Here is an 18,020-nt window from a genome sequence, read left to right on the forward strand (position 1 = left end):
GACACTAAATCATTTTTAATGATAACATTGCCCCACCCTTGGAGGTACCTGCTACCCTCCAGTGTGCTTATTTCTTTTGCTGTATTTTCTATATATCTTGTAACATATCCTTTTAAATTCCTTACCATGCCAGAGACCACAAGGAAAATATCATAGAGCAGAACCCAAAGTAAACACCACAAATCCATGTTGCATCTGGAACTAAAAGTCACAGAATTTGAAATTCCAAATGAATTTTACTTATATAGAAGCAAACATCATAAATTAGAGCCTTTGATCTGTGTGAGGAATTTTGTAGGATAGTCTCTTCCTAGAGTAATTCTCCAAATCAAGAATATGAAGTCTAACCAAGTGAACATCTTCCTGAATTTGGCAGTTTATCCCATTTATTTTCAAGAGTAAATGCCTGGGAGGAGCAAGCCTGGGAGATTGAATATCTAATCTTTATTTCCTGGTGAATAACAGGAAATACCATATAAAGAAGGTCAGCAATTAAAACATTTATTTTTTCCATTCAACTGCTCATTATAAATTATTGTGTTAAATAGTGTTAAATAATTGTAGTGTTAAATAAAAGCTTATTGACTGAATGACTAGATAATATTACAGGGAAAGTAAGTGTTAAATAAAAGCTTATTGACTGAATGACTAGATAATATTACAGGGAAAGTAAGTCCATTTGAGGTTTGATTACATCTTCCAATGGAGCCTATCCTGGTCCATTGGGGATGATTTGGTTGACTTGGGGTGTTGTAAAGTACAGCCACCCTTTGGCACTGGTTTTTTTTTTTTTTTTAAGTGACTAGTTGAAGAATCAATCTTTTTTTTTTCCTTTTCAAATATATCCAGATGAAAAGAGAAATGAAACAAGAGACATCATGACATAAATTTAAGTAGAAGAAAGCTTAGAGGCCTGTCCGATATGTCATTTTACACATTTAGAAAGTGAGACCTAAGAAAATTAAATGATTTGCCCCAAATCACAGAAACAGTAAGCAGCAGAACTGGGGATCAACTTTAAATCCACTGATTCCAAATTCTGAAATGGTATTGAAATCTCTAGATAGATAGAAGTTATGTTTAAAGTAGAAGAGAGCAGAGAAAAGGGAATGAGATAGAGAACAAAGGTAAGGAATGGCCAGGTGATTAGAAAACTTACCTGTTGCTTCTGGGCTAGTTTTGTGCCACCTGTTACACTCTGAGAAATGAAATATGCTACCATCTGCTACCTCACATTCTCGAATTCTAAAGATACATTGTGCATTTGAATTTTATCACTTAGTGAGTAAATAATGAGCATAATTAGAAAATTTGAAGTTTCATGGTACTATGCACACTATGGCACTTTGGCACACAGAGTACTATGCTTATATAGGGGACTGATCAGAAAACTCCATGATCAATATGATAGGGGTTATAAGAAAGAGAATGTTTGACCTTGATCTGATTTCCCTAAGAAAGCTGTGTAATTCAACTGGGGATGATTCAATGATTTGAACAATGAGCCAAAGTCATACATTTATCCTGGACCTGTAAAGAATCGCAAGGAACTATCAGCTTTTTTTACCGTTTGGAGAAAATGCTCAGGAGAAATAGGACTAAACTCAAAAGCAAACTTGGCCTCAGGAGACCCAGGGTTCTCCTAACCATTCCCTCCACATTTATTCCCAGAGAAAACAGGTAAAACAATAGTATAGGGAGTATTCCCATATATAGGATAACAGGGATCTGAATCCAACCATGGAGAGTTAATAACAGAGGTATATTATAGGTGCATATGGGCTCAATCACATGTTCTAGGATAAGAAAACCAAGTAGTGAAGGAAGACCTGAACTCTACTCTCTTATAAAAAGGAGGAGAGAAGAGGGAAATTCCTTAGTAGTATCCACTTCCTAGAAAGGTTGACCTATTTTCCCTTTTGGAGGAGGAATAGTGATTTGACAAGACCAGCATCTTAAGAGAAAAGAGAAGCTTATATTCTCAGCAATACAATGATCTACGACTAACTGAAGGACTTCTTATGACTAAAATTCCCATCCATACCCAGAGAAAAAATTACTTGTGTTTTAATATAGAATATTCTCTGTGTGTGTGTCTCTGACTCTCTCTGTCTCTGTCTCTCTCTCTGTGTCTCTATCTCTCTCTCTCTTTTTTACTTTGTGGTTCTTGAGGGTTTTTTAAAGATCTATGTTTTCTTTCACACCATGACTTTTATGGAAATGTTTTACATAATTTCACATGTGTTTTCTTAATAGGGACTAGGGATGGGGATAAAGGAGAAAATCTAGAACTCAAAGTTTTAAAAACAAATGTAAAAAATTGTTTAAAATGTAACTGGAGAAAATAAAAAAATATTAATTTTTTTTAAAAGAAAAGAGAATCTTGGAGCCTAAGTTTCACTGACAGAAAAGAAACTCTAGGACAACACCAGCCCTATAACCTGGATAGTTAGAATAAATCCATAATAGCACAAATATGAAGATGATACTTGTCTCTAACACTGCCCACATTCGTAATTGTATTCTGGAAGTGGTTCCCCATTGCATGTAATTGCTACCATCTTTTGGGCCAAAAGGCTGCCATCTATAGGACTGTGGAAATCAGTCATCATTGTTCTCAGAAAGACAAAATAATAATAATTATGATGATGATGATGATGATGATACCTAGTGTTTATAATTTAAAGTTTACAAACCACTTTACATATGTTAGTTCACTGGTTTCTCACAATAACCCTGTGAGATAGGGGATAGTATTGTCACCTTTTTACAGCTGAGAAAACTGAGGCAAAAAAAGTATAGGTCACTTGTTGAGGGTCACACAGCTAGTAGGTGTCTGAGGCAAAATTTTAACTCAGATCTTCCTGACTTCAAAAGACTCTCCATTGTGCCACATCCCAAAGACACACTGCCCATCCAGATTTTTCCAAATAGGGAAGAGTTTGCAATTGGCTTCCCTTACCATTTTTATAAGTTCTGGCTAACAACAGCTCATGCCAATCAATTCATCACAAATACACATACACAGTTAGCCTATATTGGCTAGGAAGACACTAAGAGCCATTTGAACTATTGCTAAAACCCAAATATAATCAATCAAAATCTCCGAGCACCTTCTTGTATTTTCATCAAGTTGAACCAGTTCAACCCCTTCTGTAAGCACCTACTTGTGCATAATACCATTCAACTTTTATGCTCCTTAATTACTTTCTGACTTATAAAATCCAATAATTTCCAATGAGTCTCTAGAGCTTGGGATAGCAAATAATATCAGATTTCATTTCTGAACATTCCTGTTGCCCAGTTGCTTATGCAAAGGCATTAATGCAGGACATGTGAGTTTTCTAAATACCTAATCATTCCTTATCTTTATTCCTAACTTCAACTTTTTTCCCCTCCTTTAACTAAGAAGTTCTACCCCACACACACACACACACATGTCTGATAGCCTCTTAAAACTTGTGGATATGAAGATAATGCTTTTCAACACAAAATAAAATGTATGAGATTCTAGAGAAAATCTGTTCTTTTGAAACACAATTCTCCTTTTTTAAAAAACACATTAAAAGATCCCTTACATAAGAATTCCTACTTTAAATCATCTACAACAAATTCCCTCTTAATTTTGCTGGCTCCTCAATCTGATCTCAGGAAATTTAATTATATTCTTGACCTGAAAAAGTGGTAACAAAAATCAGGGAAGGTGAAAAGAAGACATCCTCAAAGTGCCATTCAAAAGAAATTATGAATTGGATGATCTTAAAAAAAACATGGATAGACTTGAATGAAATAATAAAGAGTGAAATGAGTTGAACCAAGAGAATGTTATGTAAAGTCACAGCAATACTGTTTTAAGAACAAATTTGAGCAAAGAAATCATTTTGACTATTATAAATATCCAAATTAACTACAAAGGATCTATAAAAGAAGATAATATCTATATCCAAAGAAAGAACTGATAAATAAAAGCACATATAGAATGATTTTATACATGTATACAAAGTTATGTCTAATAGCAGCTATCTGGGAGCATGGGAAGAAGAAAAAAGGGGGGAAAATTACAGATAATTTTAATATATATTTTAAAAGAAAGTTGTACATAATAGATTTGCATTTTCCTGTGCAATCATCTTTTTTTTTCATTCTATTATGTTATGGAAATGCTTATTTATTATTAAGTTCAGAATACAATAATTTTTTAAAATAATGACAGATTATGTACTTTGACTTTCTTTGACTTTATATACTATAAAATACTCAAGGACAGAGGAAAGGACAAAAAGCCCATTCTTTATCCAATTCAAAAATAAAAATGTTGCTGTAAAACCTAAGATATTGGCTAGGAAGACGCTGAGTCATATGAACTATTGCTAAAACCCAAACATAATCTTTATTTTACAATATAATGACAAAAGGGCTTTCTCTAGATTTATTCTACTTAGAGGAAACAGGAAATGTATTTTTAACTAGTAGAACCATTTCACTCCTCCAGAAGTTATATCCGCTTCTTCCAAAAGTGAGCCTCTAGACCTCTTCTCATGTATCTTGGCAATAAATGGCATTTTGGTACTGTTAAAATGTCTCTCTGAACCACTATGAATCCCTTAAACTTCCATAGCATATTTGATAAGAAGCCAAGTATCTTTCCATAGGTAAGATGTTATTCATTCATGTCAAGACTCTTTGTGACCCTATTTAGGGTTTTATTGGCAAAGATAATGGAATGGTTTGCCATTTCCTTCTCCATTCATTTTGCAGATGAGGAAACTGAGGCAAACAGGATTAAATGACTTCAGGCTCCCACAGCTAATAAGTGTTTGAGGTCAAATTTGAACTCAGAAAATGAGTTATCCTGATTTCAGATCCAGTTAATCTACTGCATCACTATTTGTCTCCTCTGACTGGACTGCCAAGCTATAATGTCACTTCTGATTCTAATATCCAAGGCAACAAACTTGGCGACAAGTATGGATAGGTTGACAAATTCCTTGGCAAACCCAATGTATCAAGTTCTAATCCTCAAAGACCAGCTACTCTGGGAACTGTCTGGGTTGCCAGGAAAAAAAAAAAAACAGTTGTTCTAAGCAGATCTGCAGCCTTTGGCTGAAATAGTGAACATTATATGCAAAAATAATGACTCCTCTGCAAATGAGTTTCAGTCAATAAAAAGAGATAGGGATTGGACCTAAGATTCATTGATATAGGGGGCCTAAGAGTGACCTCCATCAAGACAGGTTCAAACTATGTCTTCAATTTAGAGTTGCCTAGAGCAGAAGAGTTAAACACGCCATAAAGGGAACACTACAAATCAAAAACTGACCAAAAACAGATTAAAATGTAACTGGAACATAACTAAACTAAAAATACAATAGAACATAGATAATGTTAATATGTGGTTTTCTAAGTCAATCTGCAGCCTAAAGGGATTTTTATGGTAATTTAGTTGCTCCAATTTTTATTTGAGTCTGGCACCAGTAACCTAGAGGACTGATAAAAGCAGTACCATTAAGGTGACAGCGTTTGATAGTTTCCACGATCCTGAGGAAGTTGCTGAAGATGAACCCTGGCAGGTTTTTGAATCTACCTATTTTTCCCCTGTCCTTGTCACCTGATGCTCATCTTATTGATGAGGTCTCCTCCCACCCATATGTATTACCTCCATAAAATGAGCAAAAGACAGTAAGAGTAGAAACTGGACAGGTGACTTTTAAAAATGTAGCAATCATTTAGAGGAAGTGGAAACAGAGCCCAGAGAGTTGGACTGACTTGTCCAACATCAAAAGACAACATGGGAATTTGACCCCAGGTTTTCAGTTTTCACATTGTACATCACAAGTTAGTGTGTATTATGAAGATGAAGATGATGGTATCTTCTTTTATTGCCTTCTCTTAAATAATATCTGTACTTTATTGGAAAATGTCTTGGTTTTCCCCATTTGTATGATGTTATTGTTTATCTCTTTTCTGGTCACATTCCTCTTCTCTGTAGTTCCAATCTTCTGCTCTGTCCTTGATTCCATTTAACCCTACCAAACTTCCAACCTTAACTATAGAAAGAAGTTTCAGGACATTGATTCATTGTATCCCGCATATGCATTTGTGAAATCTCTTATTTTAACATCTATAAAACAATCTGTAAACTCTGGGAAACTTTCAGGTACATTTTATCTCCTAAAAAGATAAGCTGGTTGACTAAACTCATTATTTTGTTATGCCTTGTCTTATGATAAGCTTTAAAATATCTTTCTGCTCTTGAACTATAAAATGATGGATAAATCTGAAGTCTGATGAATAAGTATGACTCATCTTCCTTCTAGCCATTGTGAGAGTGTCCCCTGAGGTTCAAGACTTTGATTCCTTTTTTTCCATATATATATATATGTATATATATATCATTTCCTTTGGTGACCTTTTCAGCTCCCATATGTTTAATTGGCATTTCTGTTCAGGTGACTCCTCCCAAATATACACAGAGACATTGACATAAAGACACACATACAAACACACAAATGTAAATATGTATCTGTATATACATATAGCTAAAGTTAGATAGCTGTGTGTACATTGATAGATACCTAAATATAAAATATGTTCTATATGTGTGTGTATTTTTCTCTAATATATCTTCTAAATCAAATTTCCATATTACCAGCAAGTTCACCTGGATGTCCTGTTGATATCTCAAACTCAACATAATCATAAATCAAATTTCATTTTTACCGATCAATCATAGGATCATAGAATCATAAATCTAGAAATGGAAGGGACCTCAAAAGCCAGTGCTATGGTGAGTTTAATGTCGACAAAATCTCTATATTGTTAGGGTTTATTTTTCCAGAGTATTGCCTTCTCTGAAGGCCAAAGAAGTTTTCCATGCCATTATTGTCATGTTGGGTAGCATCTATCTCCCTCCCATTTCTCCCCAGGAGAAAAACATTTTAGATTACTCTGCTCTGGTTTTCCTTACCCAGTTGAAAATCATAAGCACAAAGAAGGGAGGAGAGACAAACACATAGAGACAGAGATAGAAAGAGACAAAGAGAAGAACAGAGAGAAAGAGAATGTGAGAGAAAAAGAGCGAGGGAGATTCTAAACTCAAGAGAATCAACATTTCTTAAATTAGAGTTTTTTTTCCAAATCTGATGGGGATAAACAGGAACAGGGTATCCTTCTGGTGCTTGAATTGATTCTTTCAGACTGAATGCATATTTTTTCTTTGAAAAGCAGAAGATTTTGAGGGGCAGTTAGGTGGTGCAATGGATAGAGCACTAGCCCTGAAATCAGGATGACCTGAGTTCAAATTTGACTTCAGACTCTTAATACTTCCTAGTTATGGGACTCTGGGTAAGTCTCAGAAAAAAAAAAAAAAAAACATGATTTTGGCTAAAATGTTCCTGAGTATTTTAATTTTGGGGTTTCTTTCAGGACATGATACCTCCATTAATTAGTCCTCTGGTTTTTGATCTAACAGATCTAAGAAATCTTTTAAAAGACTCCTTAAAATATAATATTTAAGTTCTTGCTTTGGGCCCTGTGGTAAGGAAATTTGCTAATTCTGAAATTTTTTCTCCTCAATCTGTTTTCCAGATCAGTTCTCTTTGCAAAGATATATCTTATACTTTCTTCAATGTTTCCAAGCTTTGATTTTGTTGTTGTCTCAGGAAGTAATTGGCCTCTGTTTAGTTGATTTTAATTTTCATGGAATTTGTTGCTTGAACAAAGTTCAGTAATTCTAGTACTAAAATGTGAATTTCCTTTCTAATCCTTTCTTCTAGTTCTCATTCTTTTTGTAGGTGTAAACCCAAGCTAAAGCAAAGGGTATGAAGATAATGAGAAGAATGAAAGAGATTTTGTAGAGGTGAATTCAAAGGATGTATTAACTAATTGGATATGATGTGGAAGACATCACAATATTTTCATTCTACAGATAAAGAAACTGAGGCACCCACCTCAAGTTATAAAGACATTAAATCTGGCACCAAATCCAGTGTTCATCTCATTTATTGTTAAACCCAATCCCAAATCCTCAGCCAGAGAAATAGGTTACTTCTAATGACTTTAAATGATCCAGAGGCTAGAGTTATAGAGAGATGTCATTCCTCAAACCTCAAGAATAGAGGTTGGTGACTTGATAAATCAATTCTAAGGAGTTGAAAAGACCAGTGGTGGGCAGGAAGTTTTCTCATAAACAGCCTGAACTATTTCTTCCAAACACATCAAAACAAAATTGAATTACTTTTACAAAAAATAAAAATAAAAATCCATTGACAATACTACCAATTATTGTCGGAGAACATGTTTTCAGCAGAAGAAAAAAATCATTATAAGTTACAAAAAATGGCCATTTTTCAACATTGCATTTCTCACAGCTGAAATTTATTCCTGGGTGAATCCATGAAGAGGAGGGACGGCATTTTCCAATTTCTTTTTATTGTCAATGTTGCTGCCGTTTAATATCTTCCAAAATGTTTTCAGAAAGATGTGTTCTGTTGAAAGGAAAGAGAACAATATGAAATAATTCATAAATGTATGAGTTGTGATTTGAATGAATCCCAATTAAATTGTCTAATTTTTAAATGAAGACCTTATCAATAGTCTTCTAGAATCATTCCATAATGGCATTTAGCCATATCCATTACCTCTGAAAATTACTAATTTCAACTGACTGAATTCAAGGAACATTTTTTAAATCTTGTGAACAAGGCATTGGGGATACAAAAAAATTACCCATTTCTACTCTCAAGGAACTTAAAATCTAATGCAACATAAGCATGATATCAAAGAGGCAAAGAAGAGACAAAGAAGAAGAAAGGAAAATGTGAGGCAGGAGAAATTGTCCAAATGATTGTTCCGATTTGTTGGGTTCATTTTATATAGATTATGAAATGTTAAGGTAGGTATAGATTTTAGCAGATCATTTTAAGATCTGATCCCCACAATTAACAATGAGATGGCTATGAAAGTTTAAAGACTGGATAAGATTTAAGAGGATCCCTCACTTGTAGAAAAATATATAATTAAGTTTAAAATAGTTATCCTTCACTTGGCAAGATGGTCCCAGATCTTGGTTTACCATCCCTATTAGACAACCCCCTAAATCTTCCTTATTCACATATTCCCATTAAAATTGGAATATTACTACTTATAAGACCTTTTTCTAGCCCTGTAAATCTTAAAACAATATATAAATATGAGTTGTAGCCCTCTTTTGTTTTTAAAAGTTATTTTCACTTTCTCCCTTTTTTCTACATTAATTATAAAATAGTGATAATAATAAGCATTGTCATATTATATTATAATGTTTACCTTGGAGAGTTATTGTAAGGATCAAAATGAGATGACACATGTTTTCTACTTCAAATAACTATGCCAAGTCAAGTTAACAAGCATTTATTAAATACCTACCAACTATGTGCCAAGCACTGTGCTATCCTGCTCTCAATGTAGGGAAACAACATGCAAACAACTATATATAAATGAAACAAATGCAAGATAAAGGCATTTTATCTTTAAGGGAAGACAATAGCATTAAAGGGGAGTGGAAAGGCTTTTTATTGGGAAAGGTATTTAGTTGACTCTTGAAGGGAGTCAGGGAAGACAACAGATTGGAAAGTGTAGGGAAAGTTTCAGGTATGAAGATCAGGAAATGAACGATTAGGAAAGAGGTAAATCACTGGATTGCAGAGTACTGGGATAGGAGGGAGATATAAAAAGATGGGATTATTGGGAGGAGAGTGAGATGTAAAAAGATGATCAGAAAGGGCCCATGTTTATGGGACCACAAAGAGCTTTTAAACCAAAGGATTTTTATTTGCTCCTGGAAGTAATAGGGGGTCAACGGAATTTACCGAATGAAGGTAGAATGTGCATGTGAATGAGAGAGACAGATAAAGAAACAGAGACAGAGAGAAAGTGAGACAGAGAGAAAGGGGGGGGGGGGGAGAGAAGAGAGAGAGAGAGAGAGGAGAGAGAGAGAGAGAGAGAGAGAGAGAGAGAGAGAGAGAGGGAGGGAGAGGGAGGAAGAAGAAGGGAGAGAGGGAGAGAATAAGAGAGAGAAGGGAGGGAGAGAGAATGAGAATGAGATGTTCAGACCTATGCTTTAGGAAAATCAATTTGACAACTGGCTGAAGAGCAGAGAGAGAATAGATGCATGGAAATCAACCAAAAGGTTATTATAGAAGCCCAAGTGTCAGCTGAAAAAAGTCCTGATCCAGGTTAGTGGCAGTATTAGAAAGTAGAAGGCATATAAGAGAGATATTACAAAGATAGAATTTACAAGACCCTGAAGCTCAAAGTATATGGAGAGTGAGAGAGTGAGAAATTTTGGATGGAAGGGTTTTAAGCCTGGGTGAATGGGAGAATAATGGTGCCTTCAATAGAAACAAGGAAGATATGAAAAGAGGAGAGTTTAGGGAGAAAGATAATGAGTTGTGTGTGTGTGTGTTCATATGTGTGTGCATATATATGATGATGATGATGATTTGTTTTATTGTCTAAACTAGCACTAAACTAAGCTTGCACTTTTGCTGGAAAATGTATTAGCCTATCTTCATAATATAAATGGTCCTCTCTCCCTCTTTTCTTTAGTTTCATTTCTCAATCTTGACTTTGATTCCATTCAACTCTACCAACCCTCTAATCTTATCTGCTGGAAGAAGTTTCATGATATTTACCCACTGGATCCAGTGTCAGCATATATGAAATTTCTTGGCATAGGATTTAATATCCATAAAATAATTTGTAGATTATATAAAACTTTCAGGTACATTTTTATCTTTAAAATGATACGCCTGTTAACTAAATTAATTGTTTTGCTATGCCTTGCTTTTTGATAAGCTCAGAAATGTTTTCTCCTATAACTTTAGGTAAATCAACTATAAAACAGGATCTGATAAAGAAATATGACTCTTTCTAGGCAATATATAAGTGTACCTTGAGGTTCAGGGTGGATCTCTTCAGGTCCTATTGTCTAATTATCATTTCTGTTCAGATGACTTCAAATATATATGTATGTATTACATATGTATATATAAATACATATATGTATGTATGAATATATACATATTCATCCCTAATTTATTGCCTTAACTAATATTCTCTGTTACCAGTGAGTTCACTTGAATGTCTCATAGGCGTCTCAACTTCAAAATGACCAAAGTATCTCAAATTCCATTTCTATCAATCAATCATAGGTTCATAGAATCATTTATCTCTAGATGAAAGTGATTTCAGAAGCAATCTAGAAAAAAATTTCCTTATCTAATAAATAAGGAAACTGATCCAGGGAGGTTACTTTACTGGTTCAAGCATCAGAAATGATTTTTGAACACAGAACTTCTAACTCCAAACTCTGAACTTTAGATTCCTATTTAGTACCAACATTGTGCTAGATGCAACGTCATTTTAAGGGGAAAGCACCAGCAACTAGAGGAAAAGATCAGAAAAGATCTCAAGTAAAAGTTGGTTCTTGAACTGAACATTAAAGGAGTTGAGAAATTCTAGGACATGAAGGTGGGAAGAAAAAGCTTCCTAGGAATGAGGTCAGTCTATGCAAAGAAACAGAAGCAGAATATATAATGTCTTTGGTAGGAGACACCTATTAGGCCAATTTGGCTGGATTGTAGAATACATGAAGGGAAGGGAAGAAAAGTCTGGAAAGATCAGCCAGAACAAGATTACTGTGAAGAGCTTTGAATGACAAACAGAGGAGTTTGTATTTGAAACTAGAAGTAGTAGAGAGTCACTGGAGTTTGTTGAGCAGAGCGGTGACAAGGGCAAAGAAATTGCTTTGACAACTGTGTGGAATATGAACTGACTTATTCCCTTCCCCTTAAATTTTTCCTATTCCAAACTTCCTCATTTCTTCTGAAGCCAGCACCATCTTTCCAGTTACTATGGCTTATAACATGGGAACCTTCCTAAATAATACATTGCCTTATATTTAATCAATTGCTAAATCTTATTGATATCACCTTCACAATATCTCTTGAATGGTTGACTTTCCTTTCTCATTTATATGGCCATTGCCTTAATTCAAGATCTCATCACTTTAATTTTAAGAGCTAGTATTTATATAAAACTTTAAGGTTTGTATTTTATTTTACAAAGAGTATCTCAATTTAATTCTCACAACAACCTTAGGAGGTAAGTGCAATTATTCCCATTTTACTGATGAAGATACTGAGGCAGATAAAGGTCAGATTTGAGAATAGAGTTCTGGTCTGGAGTCAGGAAAACTCATCTTTCTGAGTTCAAATCCAACTCTGTGACCTCAGTTTTCTCCTTCCTGAAGAAGGAAATGCAAATCACTCCAGTATCTTTATCAAGACAATAAGGTCACAAAGAGACAGACATGACTGAAAAATTATTAAACATTTTCCTGATTCCAGTTCTATGACTCTTTCAAGTATACTGCTATATATAGCCACCTTTCCCTTGGACTCTTGCAAGGCCTCCTAATTAATCTTCTTGCCTTCATTTTCTTCCCCTTTCAATCCATTTACCATGTGATTTTCCATTCATAATTGCAAACACAAAGACAAAAATAAAAGTCACTGTCCTCAAGGAACTTACCTTCTAAAAAATCAAGTAAAAGATACATATATGTGTGTGTACATGTATTCATATATTTGTTAGTATGTACATTTATACATATCTGTGTATACATACATATACACACGTATGTTAACTTTAGCTGAGGAGGTACAAAGAAGAAATGAGCAGAGGCTTAAAAGCAACCAAAGATTCTAAAAGACAGAGAAGAGAAGTGAAGAGAAGCCTTCCAGACATGGGAGAAGGCTACTGAAAAGCCAGGATATAAAAGATGCAGAGTCATATATGAGTAATAGTAACCGGACCTATTTTGTAGAAAATTGATCACATAAAAGAGAATAATGTTTAATAACATTGCAATGCTTCATTGGAATCAAGTTGTAGAGTGAGGAGAGGCTTGAGAAAAGGAGAACAATTAGGAGTCTGTTACAATAGTCCAGGGAGAAGTGATGAAGACCTAATTTAGGATGGATATAAAGAAATGGGTGAATATGAGAGATCTTGTGGAGATAGAAACAACATGTCTGTGTGACTGAGGGGTGAGGGAAAGAGGTGAAATGTCAAACATGACCCCAGTGATGAAAATCTGGATGAGAGGGGCTTGAAATTTGTGAATTATGTAAGACTAATTACAAAGATCTTAGCTTGATTCTTGTATCTACTTGTTACCAATTCCTGCATTCAACATTTAGGAGAAGCTCCAAAAGCTTCCCCAACTGGGTTTGGCCAATTAGAAAGACTTTTAAGTAAACTTGTTATCTAAAACTAAAAGGCACTTTAGAAGCCATCTAGACAATTCCTTTACTTTAGAGATTGAGCCCACAGGTCCAAGGAGATTAAGCTAATTGTCCAAGGTCACACAGGTTATAAAAATCAGGGATAGGACCTAGAAGGAAATAGATACTTTCATGTCAGTCTCCCTTCCCCTGAACCACACTGCTTCCCAATACGCAATCAAAAACGGCATCTTTTATTCCTTCCTCAAAGAAAGAACGAGTCCACAGACAAGAAAACCAGGAAGAAGACAGCTAACAAGTCCATGCTTTGTTCTCTCTAAATGGTGACATCATATTATCTATTCCTTCCATAAGCTGAAGAGGAAAGAGGAAGTACTATATAAAAGAGGAAGAAAATTAGTATAAATGATCCATCTCTTCCTGTCATGGCTTCATTATTATGTCTGAACTCCCAGGAAATTAGATACATCCAAATTTAAATGTAAATTTGAAATAAAAGGCATTCCCAAATCAATTTTTTTTGTTGTTTTTTAAGGCTCTATGAAACCTTTAAGAGCTGATAACTGAGATTGTCCATACTGAACATTTTTAATAATATAAAAATATAATATGAGCTGGTCTTAATATGTCCTTAAAAAGCTACTAGAACCTAGAGTTATAAGATCTAGATTCTACTCCTTCAGACACTTATTAGCTGTGTAATACTAGGCAAGTCACTTATCTAACTGAATCATTTCCCTCTTTTGTAAAATGAAAATAACAATATCAGCATGTTGTGCCACAGTTTCCCTAAATTGTTCTGCCTCAATTCCCTTGTTCTGCCTCAATCCCCGTGGTTGCAACCCCCTTTCCTGTTCATTAGGGCTGAGATAATAGGGCTGTAGAGATCTGGCCACTTTGGCATTCCAAAAGATAAAACTCTAGATGTCCTATCTCAGATACCTAATTAGCATCCTCTATCTCTAAATTCCAGACTTTCTGTTTCTAACGACTTCCCCCTTCACTCCCAGTTTATCAGAATTCATGGTCCTCACCTCCCCACCCTATCAGAATCGAGTTGATGGTCCATTTCTAGAAATTCCCATGCTCAACAATATTCAGACTCCATCCCTTGCCTTTGTCTTCCCTGACCTCTGGAGCCATTTATAAATCATTAGAATCTCACAGTCCATGCTGATGCTGAATACTTTGAGACATCAGGCCTAGGACAAAAATAGATCCTTTGGTCCCAGAAAATCTCTCCCTCTCAGAAATCCAAATAAAATATTAAAAACTCTCTAATCTCTATCTTGTCTCAGTTTCTCTGCTATCCAAAAATTTTTACATATAGAAGGAAAAAAATCTTAGAAGTTAGAAGGAAATCCTTGGAGCATTTGCTTATAGTCTCCATCTTTTTTAAAAAAGAAGCTTATTAATGAATTTTTTTAATTTTTTGGATATATCTCTGTATTCCTCCAAAACTGAACCCTCACTTATAACAAAGAAAAACAATCATATAAAAGCAAACACTTTAATGACCACAAATATTTTTCTGCCTTCATTGTCCCACACATATGCTAAAAGAAGGAGGCACACAATTCCAACAGATTTGTAATGGAGAAAGTTATCTGCATCCAGAAAGAGAACTGTAGGAATTGAATGAAAATCACAACATAGTATTTTCATCTTTTTGTTGTTGTTTGCTTGCTTTTTGTTTTCTTTCTCATTTTTTTTCTTTTTTGATCTGATTTTTCTTGTGCAGCATAATTGTGGAAACATGTATAGAAGAATTGCACATGTTTGACATATATTGGATTACTAACTGGGTAGGGGTGGGAGAAAGGAAGGGAGAAAAAATTGGAACATAAAGTTTTGCAAGGTAAATACTATATTTTGAAAATAAAAAGTTATTTCTTTTTTTTAAAGAGGATGCACATATTTCATTATCTATTCTCTGGGACTAAGATTATACTTTATTATGATGGCTCAGAGTATGGCTTCCTTTTAGCATTTTTGTTCTTTTACATTATTACATACTTACATTTTCTAAGGTTATATTTGATGTATTGGTATTTCTTCCTTTACTGTACTTCTTCTTAACACAGTAGACACTCACAAGAGTCACTATCAGCATAGCAGCAAATACAGCCATAGTGGATGAAACTGCTATAACTATGGTATCTCTGGTAGAGCCTTTAGTCTCACATCTTTCTCCAGCATACCACCAATCTTTACCTGATTGACATCTAGAGAATAAGAAATTGGACTTGAAATATTGTAGCAAGATGTACTTAAGCTATTTGGTTAACATTCAACATGCTCACATTCAGAGAGTCACTAACTTCAAAGCAGGAAAGATCAGTGGGAAAAAATGTATTATCTGAGTTGAAATTGTTTAATTGTGCTATGTCTGACTATCGTATTAAGGGTCTCTTCAAGGCAAAGAGAGATATATGTCATCCCTATCCTGCCTTGTGGAAAGTTGCAGCAAGTTATAAGGGGCCAAAACAGCCAGTAAAGGGACAAGTGGTGAATAGATTTAAACCTAAGACAAGTCCCAAATTTTCATAGGTTGAGCTCTGTTATGGAAACCATAGGAATGTAGTGAATCAAAGTGAATGAAATTGCCCTCCAGCTGCTACTAGAAAAACTCCAAGAATCAAAAAAAAAAAAAAAATTAACTAATGAATGGGACTGTTATCTTTAGAAATCTCTGCAAGAAGATTTCTAGACACATGCATATACCAACATACATATATGCACATATCATGCTGTGTATATGTTATTCAGTTGCAATCTTTTCCCTTCGAGGAAGCACAGTGTGGTATACCCAAAAGAACTCATTGTATGGGTAGAATCAGAGAATTTTGAGCTAGAAGAGAATTTTGAGATAATGGAATTGAATCCCCTCATTTCATGGAGGAGAAAATTGAGGTCCATGGAGTCTAAGTGACCTGCCCAGTGTCATATAGACAATAAATGCCAGAGTCAGAATTTGATATTTCAACAATGATTTAATTGGTCTCCCTGTCCCATGTCTCTCATCAGTACATCCTACATGCTGCTGCCAGACTAACTTTCCTTACATGTAAATTTTGTGACTCCCGGCCTTAACCAATTCCAGGGCTTCCTATTGACCGGGGGTCACATTATAAACTCCTTTGATTAACATTTGAAGTCTGGTACCATCTGGCCCCAACTACTATTGCCAACTTCATTGTATGGTACTCCCCCATCTGCCATGTGAGATCTAGCCAAACTAGCTTCTCTTTATTCCTCATACACAGTACTTCATCTCTCACCTCTAGCCCTTCCCTGTGCCTGAATGTTCACTTTCCTCATCTCCAGCTCACAGAGACCTCCCCTTCCCGTAAGATACTGCTTATGCACTATCCTCTGTGTAAAATCTTTCCTAATCATCCCAACTACTAGCAAATGATCTCCCATTCAAATATATTTTTATTTATTCATTGTATGTTTCTGCTGTGTATATTTTTACATATAATTATTATCTCTGCCATTATAACATGAGCTTATTAAGAGTAAGGATTCTTTTCTTATGTGCACTTGTATACTTAGTATTTATTAAGTAACTACTTTGTGTCATTTAGCAAAGTATCTGACACAAAGTAGTTGCTTAATAAATACTTGCTGACTGATTTATTGATCCTTTGCTCTGAAAATATCTATCAATCTTCTTCCTTTTTGACAAGCAAGTATTAATTTTTTATAGCTGCCTTAAGGTGATGTGCCTTTTATTATACTGATACTGAATTACATTATTATTCATTTATTAATAATTAGTTTAATTTTGAGTATTTGCATATTTAATTATTTTAATTTATTTACTAGTAATTATTATATTTATTAATATTGAATTATGTTATTAACATTGTATAAATGTGTTTGTTTAGATATGTTCTAAAATTATAATTATAGTTTTTAAGATAGGAATAGTGACTAATTTTGGTATTTTATTGATAAAAAGAAGTCTCAATCAGATGAAGAAACTCTCTACTGATACAGATCAGTTCCTTCTCCAGAACCCAGAGCTTCTAAATGTTATCTGTTATCTAGACTCTAAAAACTCTGAGAAGTCAGATGACCTACTAGGGGTTGTATAGCCAATATTAATCTGAGACAGGACTAGAAACAATCAAGTCTTCCTGATTTTAAAGAAAGTTCTTCATCCATCAGGCTACACTGCTTCTCATTTTCCTTTGTACTGTTCCAAAAACATATATAAAGAATGGGAAATGTTTATTGTTCCAAATATGGTCTTCCCTTTTCACTTTGGGGTGATTACATGTTAGGAGTCAAGAATAATATGGTTCAAAGCCTGAATGACTAAGAGGAGTATGTTGTTCTTGGTAATAATGTGAAAGCTGGTAAGAGGAGAGAGTTTGGGGGAAAAATAATAAGGCCTATTTTAACTTGTTGAATTGGAAATGTCTATAGAACATCCAATTTGAAATATCTCACATTGGCAATATCAGATTGGAAGTCAGAACACAGGATAGGACTGGATAATTAAATCCAAGTATCATCAGCAGGAATTTAATTGAACCTATGGGACCTGGTGAAATTACTGAGAGATAGTATCAAAGAAAAAGAGAAGAGGAGCCAGAACAAAGTCTTGCAGGTTAAGTGGGCCACTCATAATCAGTGACAGCTACAGTTAATGGGCAAAACATAGAGGAAGAGCTAGCCAACATGTCTGAAGAAGTAAAAGGAAGTAACAGTTTCTAAACT

At 34.7% G+C, this 18,020-nt stretch overlaps 1 protein-coding gene across 2 annotated transcripts in view; it reads right to left on the minus strand.

Moving 5' to 3' along the window:
* Window positions 1-7,985: 7,985 nt before the first annotated feature.
* LOC127543911 (meprin A subunit beta-like) overlaps window positions 7,986-18,020 on the minus strand; it is a 41,793-nt gene continuing 31,758 nt past the window's right edge. Inside the window, exons 14-15 of one of the 2 annotated variants that reach the window (XM_051970280.1) lie at window positions 15,310-15,514; window positions 7,986-8,486 (exon numbers count right to left, since the gene is read on the minus strand). In XM_051970280.1, coding sequence (XP_051826240.1) covers window positions 8,472-8,486; window positions 15,310-15,514 — 220 coding nt within the window. In that variant the 3' untranslated portion in view covers window positions 7,986-8,471. The remainder of the gene's footprint in view (window positions 8,487-15,309; window positions 15,515-18,020) is intronic. The other variant, XM_051970281.1, reaches the window with a different exon arrangement.

The sequence above is a fragment of the Antechinus flavipes genome, chromosome 1 (assembly GCF_016432865.1).
Source record: "Antechinus flavipes isolate AdamAnt ecotype Samford, QLD, Australia chromosome 1, AdamAnt_v2, whole genome shotgun sequence".
Classification (NCBI taxonomy): domain Eukaryota; kingdom Metazoa; phylum Chordata; class Mammalia; order Dasyuromorphia; family Dasyuridae; genus Antechinus; species Antechinus flavipes.